The 18,633-nt window shown below is 46.8% G+C and overlaps 1 protein-coding gene across 2 annotated transcripts in view; it reads left to right on the top strand.

The window, feature by feature from the left end:
- PLCD1 (phospholipase C delta 1) overlaps positions 1-17,510 on the top strand; it is a 55,944-nt gene extending 38,434 nt beyond the window's left edge. For both annotated transcript variants that reach the window (XM_071428508.1, XM_071428507.1), the window contains exons 8-15: positions 820-969; positions 9,210-9,371; positions 10,689-10,845; positions 11,147-11,263; positions 12,959-13,137; positions 14,030-14,162; positions 15,884-16,033; positions 16,348-17,510. In XM_071428508.1, the coding sequence (XP_071284609.1) occupies positions 820-969; positions 9,210-9,371; positions 10,689-10,845; positions 11,147-11,263; positions 12,959-13,137; positions 14,030-14,162; positions 15,884-16,033; positions 16,348-16,439 (1,140 nt within the window). In that variant the 3' untranslated portion in view covers positions 16,440-17,510. The remainder of the gene's footprint in view (positions 1-819; positions 970-9,209; positions 9,372-10,688; positions 10,846-11,146; positions 11,264-12,958; positions 13,138-14,029; positions 14,163-15,883; positions 16,034-16,347) is intronic.
- Positions 17,511-18,633: the final 1,123 nt, after the last annotated feature.

The following is an 18,633-nucleotide window of genomic DNA, read 5'->3' as shown; positions in this document are numbered from 1 at the left end:
GTTTGAACCTGTGCCAGCACAGCTGCATCCTGGACCCCTCTACAATGAAAATGATGCTTATAATCTTGTGCATACCTGGTGGGAAATGCCACCAAGCCCATGATTTGTGTGGCTTTGATGTCTCAGGGTCTGTTTCTTGTTTAGAGGAACCCATGTGCATGTTTTGGATGTGAAGGACTGGTTTTATTCTGCATTAAAATGGGTGAACAGGGCTGGATTCTTGTATGGCAGCAGGCTTCAGAAATCTTAGGTCTGTCCAGACTCACTGGACTCTGTTGTTTTCCTTCAGTGCACTGGGGAGCTGGTGCCCAATTTTGTTTGGGGCCATAAAGGAGGGACAGTGACAATAATGACAATGCCTTCAGCACACAAAATCACCTGGGGGGCACAGGGAACCAGGTCAGGCCTATGCAGGAATGAAGCAAGGATTGATATCACTTAAGGGTTTGAGCAAACCCTGTGATTTCAAACCCCCTTCCCAGTTCCTCCTCTGAAGGTGGATGGGAAGGTGCTCTGGCCCACAGTGCAAGTGGAGAATGGAGGCACAGGGAGTGTCCCAGAAAGTCTGTGAGAGGTAATCCTGAGCCATCCTGGTGCCTTCTCCATTGGACCATCATCTCTGGAAGGCATCAGCGCAGATCTGAGTAACTACTTTAACAAATTCCATTTTAAACGAATCCTTGCTTTAGGAGAATATCAGGCCCTCCTGTTGACACACTCCCTCCCAGAGACAGCAGCACTGGGGTTCATACCAACTCCTGCAGACTGGTGACAGCACAGAGTTCACTGATGGTGAGTGTTGCTGTGTTGCTGTTCCAGACCTCACCATACCCTGTCATCATCTCCCTGGAGAACCACTGCAGCGTGGAGCAGCAGAAGGTCATGGCCCAGCACATGACCACCATCCTGCAGGACATGCTCCTGGTCGCCCCAGTCGATGGAAACAAATCCCAGTTCCCCTCCCCTGAGGTAAGCAAGGCCACTCCAGCACTTTCTGCCTTCTCAGGGTTGGACAAGAGGGGAAGTTTTTTCTTCTTGCTGAGTGCAAAGCTCAAAACTCAAGGGGAAAACCACTGCAAGGAGCCTGAAGTGTATTAAAAACAAAGTGTCCTGGGGGAGCCCCTGGGAATGGCCTGGGTTGGTGGGGATGGAGATGTCCAGGGAGGAAAAAGGGAAGCAGGAGTCTGCCTAGAGATTCCCCTTTTATTCCCAGGAATAAAATATTCCCTGCAGCTGACAGGCTGGGAGCTGAGCCCTGGCCTTGCAAGAGGAAAGAGATACACAGCACTCAGCAGTGGTTCACCACTATAAATCATTGGCTGACAGAAAAAAAATGGAAATGGAATCTTGATATGGAAAATATGTCTCCAAAACAGGAGCCAAAAGGAAACATTAATCTATTTCCACCCATGTGGTTTGTGCTTTCTTTCTTTCTTTCTTTCTTTCTTTCTTTCTTTCTTTCTTTCTTTCTTTCTTTCTTTCTTTCTTTTTCTTTCTTTCTGTCTTTCTTTCTTGTCTTTCTCTTCCTTCCTGCCTTCCTTCCTGCCTTTCTTTCTGTTTTTCTTAGCACTTTGCAGAAACAGACTCCTGCAGGGTTAGCTGCAGCTCCCTTTAAATTGCATTTCTTTGCTCATTCTCCAAAACTTGGATGAACATGCCTAGTCAGAGCTGGAAGGAGTTTGTGGGTGAGATAAAGCTGGCAGTCAGCAGGGGAGAAAGGAGAGGAAAACAATCCACTCAGAATATCTTCTATATTAGTTCTCCCTCTTCCTTTATCTCCTTTCTCTTTCTGACTTTCCCCTTTTGTTTAGGAGTGTCATGCCTTGTTTGATACAATTCCTGGCACAGAGAGAAGCTGCTCTGGGCTGGTCCCTAAGCACCAGGGCAATAAATTAGGATGAATTGTAATTTTTACTGCTGCTGCTTCAGCAGGACCTTGGCTCTGGCACAGACAAGGTGCCTCCACTGGGAGAAGTGACTCTCCCAGGGTGAGGACACTCCCAGCACAGAGATCAATCTTTGCAGTTGGAAAAATACATCCTCAGTGTCCCCTCCTGCCTTGTTATTTATCCTGGTGCAGGATCAGGAAAAGTGCTGATGGCTTTTCAGCTGATGGTAATGGTAGGAGGAGAGAAAGGAGAAACACCAAGCAAAGCAATGTGTGATTTGTGAGTGGAAGGGGATGACCCCAACTTCCCAAAGATGCTTTTTCCGTGCCTGTGCTCATCTAACCTGATTTTGATTGCCAAAAAGACACTTGGCCCCAGCTGGACACAATGCCCAGATCTACCCTAGGGGATGGATTTGGGCTGATCTGCTCCATTGCAGGGATTGATCCATTTAGTTTAAACACAGAAAAATTGCCAATGTTGCAACACCTATCCTTTTCCTTCTGGTACTTTTCCTCTGCCTTCCTGCTGTGTGAAGTAGGACAGTGCAAAGGGCTGAAATGCTGATTTTTTTTGGTGTAAAATACATTGAAACTGAAACATGAGGGAAAAGCAAACAAACCAACAAACCAGGAAGCTCTTGGCTTTTCCCTCCCTTGTTGACAGGAGGAAACCAGGCACAACAAGGTTTTTTTTATCAGGAAAAGGGTGGGATCTTCCACTGGGCTGAGGGCTGGAGGCTGTAAACACAAACAGTCGAAGGATTGCTGCCGATTGTGTCAGCAGGGCAAGGTTAGTAATTAAAGGAAGATTGACACGGTTTGGATTGGTGCTAACGATTCACACCACAGCCCGGGGCAGGAATCTGATTTATTCGGCTCCATCCAGGACCAGTGTTGGGCTACACAGATTGGCTGAATACCTCCCCCAAGCTGCTGTCTTCAGGCCCCAATAGTGAATTATGTGTAAAAACACATATAAAGGCTCCAGGCAGCACCAGGGCTGGAGGGAGGAGATGCTGGTGGGCTCTTGCCCTTCTGTCCCAACCCTGCCAGGAGTGTGCCAGGGCCCCTTGGCCCTGTCCCTACATCCCAGCTAGAAATGCTGCAGTCACAGTCTTAAAATGAGGCTGAATACTTCTCCCACTGTTGGAACTATTCAGTGTATCCAGGGGTCTGAAACCCCTACAGTTCTTTGTTCCTGGAATTCCTTGTTCATGAGGACAGTGGATTTGGGCATTACCCACACATTTTGTGCCAGTGTGGCTTCAGGTCCATCTGCACATCTCTGTTTCTCCAGAGATATACAGATGGACCTGAAGCCCAGCTTGTGTCAGTCTTGTCTGCAGTGCATCTTCTTGCCTGAAGTTCTTCAGCTGAGTTCCCTTCAATATTCCAAACCCTCCTTCAGTAACGTGTTTCTTCCCCTTTTCCTGGAGACTCTCTTCATCCTCTGGTGCCACTCACTTCAGTTTGCAGCTGAAGGACATGCACAGATGGAGATGTCACACCAGTTAGTGCATCTGATTCTCCTCAGGAATGGGAATATGTTATTCCTCACAGCTTCCAGAAGTCTGCAGAGGTGGATATCCTTGTTAGGAAAATTAATCCACAAACACCAGAGGTTTATGTCCAAAAAGGAGACAGAGGAGTCCTTTTACTTTATTTAATAAAGGGAGAGCCCATGGGGCATTCCTCTGGGATCTCTCAAATTTTTGGAGGATGCAGCCTCCTTTTTATCCCAATTTCTCAGCCACATTTCCCTTCTCTTTCCCCATTGGCTGAGGTACTTGAGAGGTCCATCCAAATACACCTGATACCAGAGATTCCCCTCTAATGTACAACCCTCCCTTTTAATTTTTAATTCTTATGGAATTTAGGGTTTTTTTCTTTTCCATTGTTTCTTTCATCTTTCAATGTCTAATTTCATTTTTCAGCAAACCTAAAGTTTATTTGTAAAAGCAAATATCTTTTTCCATTCATCAATCAGTGGAATCCTTCCCATTGTTTTTTTAAACTCCCAGTGCTGGTTTTATCTACCAGCAGACCCACAGCTTTTTGTAAAGACAAATCCACTATTCCTCTCATCCTCATCCTCAGGGTGGGATGTCAGGAGGCAGTGCTGACCCTGTGTATCCATGTACCTGAGCACTTCACTCTGGGCTCCTTTGGAGAAACAGTCCCAGGAGTTGGAGGTGTGGTCCACCTCCTCCTCCTCAGTGTTTGTCCAAACAGAGGAGAAATCACACCCTGGGAGTGTTTGGTTTTCTCTGTTGACTCTAAAGGAGGTGTTGAAGCCACAGAAAGTTTGTTGAGATGGATCACTTTACAAATCCTCTATTCCCACTGAGATGAAAACTGGAGCTCAGACCTTGCTGTGGCTCTCAGGGTGCTCCTAGGGGCAGGAAGATTTCAGGTGGGATAAACCTGTGCATGCAGATCTTTTAAAATCCTCTGCTCATTACAGCTCTGCTGTTTCTGGTAAAATCAGTGCTTTCCTTTAAGATGGTTTCCATATGCCAGTGTTGTCAGAACCATTTCACCTGCAGAGCTGAGCTTGTTCAGTGTGCAGTGGAAGAAGTGGGAGAGCAGATGAGCTCCACTTCAGGAGGACTGAGGAATGCCATTTATAGGGCAAGAGCTGCATCTGTTCCAGCAGCCACTCCACTGTGTGTTCTCAGTGGAGTCCAATGTCCTTGTAGCCCTTCCTGAGGTTGTACTCCACCTTGGGCTTCCCACAGACAGCTGGAATGGCTTTATGGTCTACTTGGAGAACATTTATTGAGTATTTCAGCTATTGCTTCCTCCTAAGACAAGGGATCTGCTCAGCAGAGCTGAACTGATGAGCTGAGTGTGTTTTGCCTCGGGCTAGAAATACTTAATATCACATGAAGGGGAACCAGGAGAGATGGAGCAAGGGCAGGTGTGTGTTTGTGACTGTCTATATCAGCTTATTTAAAACCTCAGGAAAGAAGATAAACTCTCAGATTTAGGACTTGCAAGGGGAGTCACTGCAATGCTACTACAGGATAGCACCTTTTGCAGGAGATGGGGGTGAAAATGCCTCTCTTTGGGGTGAGTCTCACCCTTTCTTCTGACAAATAAGTAAATGGATCTCCTCTGAGTTAGGTGGCACATGGCCTGCTCTCCCTTGTAAGCTTAGGAGCAGTGTCCTGTGCCCATGGGGAGCATCTGCACCCTATCCAAGGTTTCCCAGAGGAACCAGAGGCTAGATAGGATAAACAGCAGCACTGAGGACCTGCTGCTGGCAGCCCTGGAATGGCTTGTGGTGAGGAGACACAGTGGAGGCTGTGTTGCTGTCCCTTCCCTCGTGATGCTCTTCAGCCATGTAGGGTTGGTCTGTGCCAGGAATTGCACCTCCCATTTGCTGTGCAGGCTGAATGAGAAGGCTGACCTAGAACAGAGGCTACACAGAGCTAAAGAGTAAATGAGGTATTTATTAAAAGGCCTCAATGGATCCACCTTGGGCAGCACAAGAGCCCAGACCAAAGTGAACCAAAATGGTCACAAAATGGATGACTGGTCACAAGGTCTCACACTTTTATAGGTTCTGGTCCATTTGCATATTGGAGTTAATTGTCCAATTATAGCTTCAGATTATAAGTCCCATCTTTCTTGTTTTCTCTCTTCAGTTCACATTGTTTCTGCTCTTGGGCCTGAAACTTGTATTGGTTGTCCTTGGTCTCCAGCTAGAGAAGGAATTGTTTTGTCTCCCTACTTTGTGCAGAGAGCTCACCATCCCCTAAGACAAAGCTCAGAACTACACACTAAAGCAACACAGAATCTGAAAAATATGAAAGCTAAAACTTGAGGCATCATTTCCCCCCTTCAGAGGCTTAGGCAAGATTTAAAAAACTTAATTACCTGCTGGTAATTAAGAATCAAGTGGGCTGACCCAAATACCTTATCCTTAGTTCTCCACTGCTGAGCTGTGAGGGGAGGCAGTAACATTTCTTGTGGGACATTAGAAAGCAGAGACAGATAAAACATTAAATACCAGGATGGTATCTGCAGCCTGCAGGGGACAAGAGGGGCTGCTCTCAGCCTCTCCTCAGGCCTTGTGCAGGCTGCCCTAGAACAGAGGCTGGACAGAGCTAAAGAATAAAGCAGGGATTTATTAAAAGGCCTCCATGGATGCACCTTGGGCAGCACAAGAGCCCAGCCAGGGCTGCACCCAAGATGAACCAAAATGGCCCCAAAATGCACCAGCGCTCCCGGGGTCTCTCCCTGGGATCAGTTCTGCTCCATTTGCATCTTGCAGTTCATTGTCCCATTCCAGCTTTAGCCCCTGCAGTCCCACCCTGCTTGTTTTTCTCTCTCCAGCCCACGGGGTTTGTGCTCTGGGGCTGAGATTTGGATCATTTGTCCTTGGTGCCCAGCTGGAGCAGGAATTGTTTTGTCTCCCTGCTCTGTGCACAGAGCTCAGCATCCCCTGATGTGAAGCCCAGACCCACACACTGAAGCAGTACAGAATCTGAAAAATAGAAAAGCTAAAACCTGAGGCATCAATCCTTACTGTCCCCAGTGCAATCCTTCCAGGCTTGTCCATCCCAAGTGCTGAGCAGAGCCTAAAAGCTCACCCAGAACTGGATTTTGTGGTGGACGAACAGAGTAGAGCTGGGTGTGGAGGCAGGAGGGTGGGAAGGGACATGAGAGCAGCAGGCTGAAGTCAGGCTCTGAAGCTGAGCCAGCTCATCTCCCAGCCATGGATGTGGAGAAGCAGAGCACAGCCCTGCCTGGGAGGATGGGGTGGGGATGGGAGGAGGATATTGCTGTGCTCTGAGTGCAGCTTTTGAGTGACAGGGAAAGTGCCCCACTGTAAACAGCTCATTTATAGCTGAATAAAAATGCTCTCAGCTGCTGCCTCAGGGGCCAGTGTTGGATTTCTGCTCAAGCCCAGCTTCATCCACAGCTTTGCCAGGTGGTGAGGAGTGGGGCTGGTCTCTGTAAAGATGGGATGCAATTTGCTTGAACCCACAAAGGGTGCAAAGAGGGAATGGTGTCCTTTAAAAATGCCTGTGTTGTTTCATTCTTGGTTTTTCACAGTCCTGTCATTTGAATGTGGTGGGGTTTTGTTGCTTTTACTGTTGCAGAAAAGGTAAATATAGGGTGTTGCTGAGGAAAGGGGAACGTGCTACACAGACTGAGGGGCTGTACTGCCTAATTCCAAGACAGCATTTTTCTGGAATATAACTTGTACCCTCCAAAGCCAGGAGTACCAAACACATCCAGGTGGCAGCAAATCTCCTGTTCCTGGAAGCTGCCAGGCCTAGTGGTGCTCTTGATTTTAAGGCATAACCCACACACCTGGAGATCACCCCCAGTCACCTTTCCCAACAATTCTCCCTGCTCCAAACATTGCTTGCTGCCTTGTTTGGGCTCTAAGTCATCCCTGCCCAGGCTCCAGCAGCCAGGGCTTGTGCAAAGGATGCATCAGTGGTGAGGGGTTGTGGATTCTTTGCTTCTTTTATTCCAGGGTCAGGATTAAATTCATGAGACTGTATTTCTTGTTGGGACCCAGATGTTTATCAGTTCTTATCTATGTCGCAGTCTCACAGACCCTGAGTTCTGCAGCACTTCACTCTAACAAACTAAAAATGGAGCCCCATCTCTCTCTCTACAAGGCCTTTTAGGGATCAACTTAGGAAATGTCCAGTTAGGAAATGACACCTCAATTATTTTTACTTTTCACCGAATAACCAACCACCCGTGGCTGCAATGGGGACTTTTTTATCCAATTACACAAAACCACCCAAACCCATGGAGAGGAAGGTGAAGAAGAAGGTGGAGAAGAAGGACAAGCCTCTGCCCTAAAACCTCCATCCTGCTTTATATCTATTACTGTATTCTAAACCCTTAAACCCTAAGTTTCCCACCCTGTGATACCACACACTCCTATTCAAACTCCACACCCACAATCCCAGTTCTATCATTCCATTTTGGAAGCTTCTCCACAGCCTTGGGTCAGTGCAGTGTTCTCTTGGGGGTCAGTGCCTGGCAGCACAGAAATCTGAAATTCTCAGCAGCCAGGGTTCCAACAAGGGCTTTCATGTGAACTTTGAAAGAGGCTGGAGAGAATTAATTCAGCACAGGGAGTGTGATCCCTGGACTCCCTCTGCACCCAGCTGTGGTGCACTGGCACATGCTGGTTGTGCTCAGTGTTGTACCAGCAGAGCAGTGGCAGGAGAAGCTGTTCCCTGAGGAGGAGGTAGCTTTGGAAAGGGTCTGGAAATCCTCCTGAGGCTGTCAGCACCCTAAGGCTTCACCTGCAAAATGCCAAATGCAATAAAATTCCATGTCTGCACTGTATGGGGCACCTGTCCAGAACTCACTGGAGTCCCTCTCCATTGAAATGTCTGTGGAGCAGAGGCTGCACTGCCTCAGTCCCTGCTTGGATCTCAAACAGTTTCCAGAGTTGTGCACAGGTTTATAACCACACACTGCAGAGTGAGGGGTGGTTAATACATTTATTAATTAATAATAATTTATTAATAATAATACTATTAATAAATATAAGATTATTATTAACAAATTCATTATTTATAAATTTTATAATAATAAATATATATTATTATAAAATATATATAATATTATATATTATATATTGTATATATTTTATAATATATGAAAATATATATTATTATATATTATATATAATAATATATTTAAATATTATTAAATTTATTATTTCTAAATTTTATTATTAATAAATTTATCATTTATTATTTAATAAATTTACTATTCTATTCTTTTATTATTCTTATATTATTTTATTCTATTATTCTATTATAATTTTTATTATAAGTTATTAATAATGTATTATTAATAATAGTATTAATTAATTAATAATTAATAATTAATTTATTAAATAAATTATAATTGATAAATTTATTAAATAACAGGCCAAACAGAGGGGCAGAAATGGTGCCACAAATTTCTTCCAGCAGCCCAGATCTCCAGGCTCGGCCTTGTTTGCTGAACATTTCAGTCTTGGGGGGAAAAAAAAGTGTATTTTAATTGTCTTTAGCAGCACAACTGTTTAAGTTGTCTGGTTGAGGAGATGGTCAGCTCTATAGCAGAGGGGAATCACTGGGCTCTCTGGGGTTTTCAGACTCATGGCTTGTGGTCTCAGAGGCTGGGCAGGGCCCCAGTGTAAAAACACACTTATTTTTACCTGTGTCTCTGGGTAATAACCAGTCACTGATGCAACTGTCAAAGCACTGGTTACTGAGGGGCTTTTTCAGGGTGGGCCAGAACCTCCTCTAACCACCAGGTATTTTGTCCACTTTTCCTTGTGCAGCAACTGAAAGGGAAGATCCTGGTGAAAGGCAAGAAGCTGAGCAGGCAGGAGGACCCCATCAATGGGAACAACAACCTGGAGGCTGAGGATGTCTCTGATGAAGATGAAGCAGCTGAAATTGAAGATGAATCTGTGAAGACCAAGGTAGAGCAGAAGGGAAAGGTGAGTGAAAGAAGAAATCACTGAGAAATCACTTTTTTAGGTGGGTTTTGTACCACACCTAAAGAAATAAAGACAGGAAAGCAATTGAAATACAATTTTTCATGTGTTCCCAGCCAAAACAGGTCTCAGTGTGGTTTCAGCTACTCAGCTGGGTTGAAAGGGTGAATTGTTGAAATTGCTGGGGCTGAGGATCCTGGTGCTTACCCAGCTTAATGATCTCTGTCCCAAGCACAAACAGAGATCTTGCAGAGCCAGCCAAGCACAAAGGTTGGCTTCTTTCTCTAAAATGAGACTGGAGGAGCTTGCAGCAAGGACAGACTGTAGAAGCAGTGGAAGGGCACATGTTCAATCTCTGTCTTATTTCCAGAAATCTGTTTGTCATGGGACAGTCATGGCTTTGGCTTTTCCAGTCACATTTTAGGATATGCCTGCACCCTCACTGGCTGTTTGTTTCTGACCTGGAGGAGGGAGGGAAGATCTATGGGGAAGGGGTGGCCAGCTACTAAAGCAATTTGTATGATGATTGCTGGAAGGAAAAGGATGGCCTTTGCACAAGTGTTCTGCCCCATCTTGTGAGGAAATGGATGTTTCCAGCATGCAAGTCCTTGTGAAGACCATATCTGTCACGGGGTGGCTTCATAGGTGACACAGACACATTCAGCCCCACTGAAGGCAAAGATGTTTGGTGTTACCTCTGTATCAGGACTGATCTACATTTCCCTTTGATGAGCTGCTCACTCTTTGCAGGTCTTATTTACTTCTCTGATCTCTAGTCAGTAATGTGTACATTATTTTGACATTCTGACATCTTCTGACTTTCTTTTCTTGCCCCTGATGGCAGCTGGGGACTCCCACTTGCACCAGTGAATGTGGCTCTGGAGTTGGAGTCATCAAAGCATTGTGACAACTTCCTAATTCAAGGAGGAAAAAAAGCCCAAGCTCTGTGGAGGCCAAAACACCCTTTTATTCCCTTTATTTCCAGGTTTGCATGCCTGGGACCAGGACAGTATGGAAAAGTCATTGCTAAGGCTCTGCTGTAAAGTTTAGCAGCTGGAGACAGATGTGGGTGCTGAAATAGAAATGATTCTGCAGGGAGCAGCAAGGAAGGGTATCCCACCAACAAAGGGAGAGTCCTTTTCCAGCCTTTCCTGCACAGGTGACACAGAGGGCACACCAGCAGCTGCTGAGAGTGTGCATCTTTTCCTGGTGGAAGTGGTGGAAAAGAGAAGCCCCACGGATCCTATAGAGAAAACACAATTGCCATTTCGAGCACGAGAGTAAAACCTCCCCACAAACCTCTTGCTGTCCTGTTTTTAGAGTGACACCTTGAAGCTGGCCAAGGAGCTGTCAGACACAGTTGTCTACTGCAAGAGTGTCCACTTTGAGGGCTTTGATGACCCCAGCCATCCTCGGGCTTTCTACGAGATGTCGTCGTTCTCGGAGAGCAAGGCTCTGAAACTGGCCCAGGAGTCTGGTAAGTCTGTTCTGGCCTCCTCTGTCCCTGCCCCCCAGAAAGGGACAGCTGCTGGTGGAAAAGGCAGCCCAAAGACATGGGTTATGATCTCTTTGATCAAGCATGTCACTGAGAAAAGTGGGAAGAAATAGCCTTGAGGATGTTACCAAGAAGGGGGTTTTTGCAGGTGGTTCCCATTCAGCCAGACTTGCCAGGCAGAGGAGAACACACAGGCACAGCAAGAAGAGATGAAAGTAGCCCCACCACTGAAAGGGATGGGGGGAAAAAAAAAAAATCTGTTTTTTTTTTCCTGTCTCTGTAGGAACCAGTTTTATCCATCACAACATCAGGCACCTGAGCCGTATCTACCCCGCAGGCTGGAGGACGGATTCTTCCAACTACAGCCCCGTGGACCTGTGGAATGTTGGCTGCCAGATTGGTGGGTGTCTCTGGGAGGCTGGAGGGGGTCACCTGGCTGGGGAGGGGCTGCAGCTGAGGCAGAATCTCAAGCCCTTTGCAGCCAGAGGCTCAGCAGCCACTGGGAGAGACCAGTTTTCCAAATAATGCCCAGGGATGTGGTGTTGTGAGGTCCCCAGGATGAGGTGAGAGATGAGAATTTGACTCCACGTTTCTCAGAGGGCTGATTTATTATTTTATGATATTATATTAAAAGAAAATTGTATAGTAAAACTATACTAAACTGTAGAGAAAGGATACAGACAGAAGGCTAGAAAAGAATGATAATGAAAACCCGTGATAGACTCAGAGAGTCTGACACAGCTGGCTGTGATTGGTCATTAAATTAAAACAATTCACATGCTGGGTAAACAATTCTCCAGCTCACATTCCAAAGCAGCAAAATGGGGAGAAGCTGAAGCTTCCCAGCTTCCCAGGAGAAGAAATCCTGGTGAAGGGATGATTCATAAAATATCACGGTGACACAGTGACTTCCCATGGACCATCTTCTGTCTCACAAATCCATCAGGAGAGGCTTTTCTGCACATTAATGTGCAAATCCCTGCAGTTTCACTGTCAGCAGAGTTATTGCCATGTAACAAAGGAGCATGAGGTCATTGGGTCCTGCAGCCCCATGGGGGCACAGGTAGCACCCCTTGCCCTGTCTGGCCTCAGGACAGTCCTTGGGAGGCACCACCAGTTCCCTAGGGGTACAGGAAGGCCAGACCTGAATCCAGTATTTGGGCATGCAAAATAAGATTTTTTACAAGCCCTGAGTACTTTCAGCTCCCAGGAAAACCAGTGTGCTGCAGTGATCAGTCTTGCTGCAGGTGGAAAAATAAGGGAGGGCCTTAAAATGCTCTCAGCCTTCAAGTATGACCAAGTATGAAAGACATGCAACCAGGATAAATTTCTGTGTCTTAAGAGATGTCTTAGGTGTTGCTAAAGAGTTTAAAATCATCCTTGAGGAAATGAAGGGAGCACTGAGGAGCTGCTGGGGTCCATGTGCACTCCTTGTGTGGTATCAGTGAGGCTGTTCCAGGTTTTACATCAATGCCTTTAAAAAAGGTATCAACAAATTGGGAAAAATACAAGGAATGTGCCTGGTGTTAGGACAGCAGTGAGGCTTAATCTGTTTTGGGCAGTAGACAGTAAAGAGGTGATTTGATCACAGCTTCTGTGCTGCCACCTGAGGAGTTCAGACAATGAGGAGCTCTCCAGTCCAAGCAGCAGAGGCATCAATGCCCCTCAGGATGGCAAATGAAAACAGGCAGCTCTGGGCTAGAAAGGAGATTTTATAATGAGGCTAAGTAGCCACAGAAATGATCTGAGATGGATTTGCTGGCTTCACTGCAGGAGAGAACTCCTTCAGCATAGAAATGAAGAGGTTTATCTAAAAGATGCATTTGTTCTAGGTAGCATAAATTCCTTGCAGGACAATTTTTGATCCTGGGGAAAGCAGGATGGCTGTAATGGCTCCTCCTGTCTCTGCCATCTCTGAATGCAAGAGATCCTCAGGGCTAGCAGGCTGTGAGGGTCAGAGTTTACCACTGCTCTTTGAAGCGTGGAAAAGCCAATGTTTATGTCCATGAAGTGCAGTTTCATGTGAACAGAATTAGCATGAAAAGATTCCTAATTGATTTCTCTGAGTGACTGAAGTTATTTATTTATGTTGCAGTTGCCCTGAATTTCCAGACAGCAGGCACAGAAATGGATGTGTACCAGGGCCGCTTCCAGGACAATGGGTTTTCTGGGTATGTCCTAAAGCCAGAATTCCTCCGGGACGAACAAACCAAATTCAATCCAAAATCCATCACAGAAGGAACATGGGGGACAAAGAAGAAGCTGCTGCTTAAAGTAAGAATAGAAGTTGGAAAACATCTCAGTAACATCTGCTTTTGGGGGGGTGTGTAGGTTGTACCTTCTCCTTCTTCTGGTCCTACCTTGAATGTTGTCTAACCCTACTGATTTCCCACATCTGGAGGCTCTCATGGACTTGGACCCTCCAGGGATCTACTCACTTGTTTAATGTTGGGTGTGACCGTGTTCACAGGGGTCCCAGGATGAGGGAAGAGACGAGGATCTGACTCCATGTTTCAGAAGGCTTGATTTATTATTTTATGATATATATTATATTAAAACTATACTAAAAGAATAGAAAAAAGGATTTCATCAGAAGGCTGGCTAAGAATAGAAAATAAAGAATGAATAACAAAGGCTTGTCGCTCAGAATCTGTCTGAGCCAGCTGACTGTGAATGGCCATTAATTACAAACAACTCTATGAGACCAATCACAGATACACCTGTTGCATTCCACAGCAGCAGACAATCATTGTTTACATTTTGTTCCTGAGGCCTCTCAGCTTCTCAGGAGGAAAAATCCTAAGGAAAGGATTTTTCATAAAACATGTCTGTGACAGTTGGGCAACAGGTTAATGACAATATTTGCTGTTGTTCCATAACTGCAGGCAGACATGCAGCCACCTGTGGTGTTCCCAAGCACCAGCTGAGCACTGTGGGGACTCTCAGAAAAGTTGTCTGTCCCAAAGCCAGCTGGCTGGGCTGGAGCAAGGTTCCTTAGGGGCTTTAGCTCATGACAGCTTCTTCTGAAGGATGTCACAGCAGCAGCTCTGAAAGGGCAGCACCAGCCTCTCACAGCAGATCCTGCATCCTGGCAAAGGAAAGGGAATCCTCCAGGGAGCCCCCTCTCCTAATGATGTCCTGACATCTTCCCCTGTTTCCTCCACAGATAATCTCTGGCCAGCAGCTGCCAAAGGTGAACAAAAGCAAAAACTCCATTGTGGATCCCAAGGTGACGATAGAGATCCACGGTGTCCAGCAGGACAACAACAAGAAGCAGACCAAAGTCATCGAGAACAACGGTGAGGGGGTTTCCTCCCAGCTCTGCTCCCAGGAGCAGAAACCTTTTCTGTTCCTTGGCAAGGCTGCTGCCCTGTGGGCAGACCCACCCAGGGCACCCAATCCTGCCCACTCTAAGCAGATACTTGAGGTGTTGTTCTTCTTCTGTTTGGAGACAGAAATTCCCTGTAAAACAACATCAGCCATGTGGGTTGTTTGGGGCTGGCTGCCAGATTTGCAGAGCTAGAGCTTTGGAAGTGCTCTTTGCCTCCATGCAGTTGGGTTTGACCTGGTGTGCAGGGATTCTCACCAGGATCTTCCCAGAGGAAGCTTCTTGTGGGGCTGAGTGTACCCCAGAAGTGTCACAAACTCACAAAAGATTGATGGAAGGAAGTTCAGAGGTGTCTGTTCCAGCCTCTGCCTAAGGTAGGGCCAGACAAAGTTTACTCAAGCTGCTCAGGGTATTGCCCAGATGAATTTTGAGTATCTCAGAAGTTGAAGGACCATTTCTTACCAGTCAGACATGGCTGTGACCTCCCTCTGTGCACTGAGGGTTTGATATTATGGCCTTCTGCACAAACACACATACTCTGCTTTTCTGTGTGGAGTAAGAGCCAAGCACTGGAAAGCTGGTGCATATTTTCCTGCCTGCTAACAATGTTTTCCTTTTCCTCTTTCCTGTTTGAATAAATCTGGCCTGGCTCCTAAAGCTCGTGGCCATTTCCGTCACCTACAATAATTTTTACAGCCTGTCAAGTGAAAGTTGTTTAGGGAACATTTCAGCCCTGCCAGGCCTGTTCCTCAGAGCTGCTGAGCACTCCCAGCCCCATGGCCAGCCCTTCTCCAGCTGGAACAATACTGGAATGATGCTGGAATGCTAAGTGCTGCCTTGTGGAAAGCAGATCAAACAATAAAGACACCCCAGGCCCATCTCAGCACCTTCAGGGCCAGATGAAAGATCCCCGTGTCCTGCTGAATCACTCACAAACCCTGCAGGACCAGCAGGCTCCAGGTGACATTTTGCTGCCCTTGGTCTCTGCTCTGCACAGGCAGTGGGGTTTTTAACAGGATGTCCTCTCCTGTTTGCTCCTGGGGAGTGGTTTATTGACACTGCACTGCCATGGCCTGGAGAGAGGGCACTGAGCTTGCTCTGCATTTCATGTGTGTTGGTCTCAGCTTTGTTTGCTTTGTGATTCTGGACCACGTGACCCTTACCCAGACTTGATTATGCTTTTTGTAATCAGACACTCCTCATTAACTTTTCTTGCAGATAGGGAAATTGGGGCACAGAGTGGTGCTTAGATGGATTATCTCAAGCAGTTGGAGAGGCTTAAGGCCCCAGAAGGCTGTCTCAACACAAAAGCACAGCTTTCCTCTCTTCCCTCCCCTGGTTTAGGGCTATAAAAGTTTGCATCTGGTCCAATGGCAACCAAAGACATCCATGTACCACCCAGCAAGAGCCTGTGGAGCAGAGCTGAGTTGTGTAGGGAACATTTCAGTTCCTGCTCCTCACTCCTTAGTAGGACCAAGGTCTGCAGTGAACAGCCCAGGCTGAAGGATTTATTAATTCCAGGCAGCAAATCACAGTATCAAAGCTGGGAACAAGGCTCTTGGCACCTCCTCAGAGCCTTGGTCTAGGTCAGATTAGATTGACAGGCAGGAAGAGTCTCCATCCATGTGCAAACACCTCAGACCACCATTACTGCTGACATCTCTGACCTCCATCCTTGTCTGTGTTGCCCAGGCTTTAACCCGAACTGGAATGAAGAGTTTACATTTGACATAGAGATCCCTGCACTTGCCCTGGTCCGGTTTGTGGTGGAGGACTTTGACATGTCGACCAAGAATGATTTCATCGGGCAATACACCCTTCCCTTCACGAGTCTGAAGCAAGGTAAGGCCCTGCTGCCTGCTCCTCCCAGCCTCTGAGCCCTCTGGGAAGCTCCAGTGTCCTGGATGAGTGGTCCAGATCCATCACAGCTGGGGTCAGAGTGGATTTTTTGGCACCTGTTGTCACCAGAGACCTTGGGCACGTTGTGTTACCCATGCTCAGAGCTGTGCTTCTGGGACCTGCCTGTTCATCACCCTGTGGGAAATGGGGACAGAACGCTCTGAGACAGGGAGATGTCTGTGCAGGGTCTTGGCAAACGTGAGCAAACACTTTTCCAGATGGACTAAAGGCCATTTTCCATCTGTCTCTGCTTCCAGGTTATCGCCACATCCATCTCCTGACCAAGAACGGAGACCCCTACTCCTCCTCCACCCTCTTTGTCTACGTCAACATCCAGGACTGTGAGTAGCAGCCTGGCTCCTCCAGGCCACAGAGAGCCTCCCTACAGACCTGGAAGGAATTCAGTGTGTGTGAGCCCTGCCAGTGCCAGGGTCAGTCCCCAGCACCTTCCCTGGAGCAGCACTCGGTGCTCTGTAGGACCCCGGTGTGAGACAGCCATCGACCTTCTCCCTGCTGCTGGAAACATCCTAATGCTGCTGATGAGATTAATCCTTTTGTACCTGTTCAACCAATCCAGCTGTGGTTTTAGTTCACTTTATTTCCATTTTTTTTAATGTTGCTTTTAGCGCGAGGACGGGGACTCCTTTTTTTAGTGAAGTACAGCTCCTGGGTTGGGCTCAGTCGGGCATCTGGGCAAAGCACCCAACATCTGTGCAAGGAAAAGTCTCCCTCAGCACTGCAATCAGTGGCCAGGTGCCAGGTGGCTCCTTGCAACTGCAGGTGTCATCCATCTTTCACCATATGAAGCCCTAAACGGGGACACCATTCCCCTCCTTTCTGTTACAGATTAAAAAAGAAAGCTGCACTACAAAGCCCCGTGTTATGTAACCCGAGTTTCCTTTTGTGTTGTAATAAAAAATACACGAGCACTACTCTGCCTGTGTGCCTGGCTCTCAGCCAGGCCACTTTGCATTCAAAGCTCAGCTCTCATCCTGTGAAGGAGAAAGAAGCTGCCGAACAGCAGATTTCCCTCTGACCCAAAGTGAAACCCACTCAAAGGGACCTCAGAGAAGGTCTTGTGCCAAAGACAGAGGGAGCAGGCTCAACTGCCAGCAGGGCTTTTTTTTGGGGTTGGTTTTTTTTTTTTAAATACAGTAAAACTTGGTGTTTTTACAGAAAAATGTCATTTTTTAACAGACAGGAAGTAGATGTTTTAAGTTCTAGCAGGTCCCAGCTGCACTGTAGAGGTAACCCAGCACGAGAATGTTTTGAGAACAACACAGTATTTATGGCAACGAGTGATTTGTCCTCAAGCAGAGCTACAGAGTTAAGGGAATATTGTTGAAATAAAATAATATATATTTTGAAGTGCCGACTGTGTTGCTAACAGTATGTTAGACTATTAAAAGTTTAAAACAAATTCTGGAAGCGTTCAATTACTTGTCACTATTTGCCTCTTTGTCCTACTCGAATGCAACATGCATGAATTTGGAGCTAGACCTGCTTGATTTCTTAAATTATCAGGATTCCTGGGGATTCTGATCCCTGGTGGTGAAGATGAGGGGCTGATACCAAAGATGTTAATGTCCTTTTAAACATACTCTGGTCATCTTATTTTTTAGTCCAAAATAGCCTGGATTTAGTGATTTTTAGGCCCTCTGCAAAGCTGGGATTCTTTTAGTCCTCCCTGGAGTTTGTTATGCTGCAGTAAACATTAGGCACATTGATTTTTCCTCTTGACTACAATACTGTGTGATGTTGTAAACCATTGCCAGATTAAATGTGAATTAAACCCACACCTCAAGGGCTGATATTGCATTAACCACCAGCCAGCTGGAAGAGCTCAGGAGTGGCCAGTGAGGCAGAACAGGGGGCCCTGCAGTGACACAGGCTCTCCCAGGTCACCTCTGGGATGGGGCACATTGCTGGGGACACATTTGAAGGCCAAGGATGGAACACCCTTGACTCCCACCCAGGGACAGCCTGAGTTTGGTCCATGCTCTCGGCACTTTGATTTAGGGAGCCATGGGATGAAAAGCAGAGGTGAAGGTGGTAAGAAATACTCCTGCCCCCTCACTTGTACCAACACCAGCTCTTGTGGGGCAAGTTAGAAAGAAATTCTTCCCCTGTGAGAGCAGCGAGGCACTGGAAGAGGCTTCCCAGAGAAGCTGGGGATGCCCCATCACTGGGAATGTTCAAGGCCACTTTTGGGGCTCCGAGAAACCTGGGACAGTGGAGGGTGTCCCTGTCCATGGCAGGAAATTGGAACTGGATGATCTTTAAGGCCCCTCCCAATGCAAACCATTCTGTGATTCTGCTCCTCTGTGAGGCCAGATCAGCCTGCTGGGTTGGCTGTGGACTTATTACTTGGATTTTTTGGATGGCAGGGTTATATTTCAGGTGGGATATTGAGCTAAAGCCCTCACCTGCCTGCTGTGGCCAGCACCAGAGAAGTGGGGGACCAGGTGGCCAGGGTCAGGGTGGGCTTGGATGGATTGCACAGAGAAGCTGGGGTTTCCTCTGCTTGTTTTGCACTTAAAGGT

This window comes from Agelaius tricolor, unplaced genomic scaffold, assembly GCF_023055355.1.
Source record: "Agelaius tricolor isolate 1412-34295 unplaced genomic scaffold, bAgeTri1.0.p SCAF_6, whole genome shotgun sequence".
NCBI lineage: Eukaryota > Metazoa > Chordata > Aves > Passeriformes > Icteridae > Agelaius > Agelaius tricolor.
This window is presented reverse-complemented; position numbering and strand designations above follow the sequence as displayed.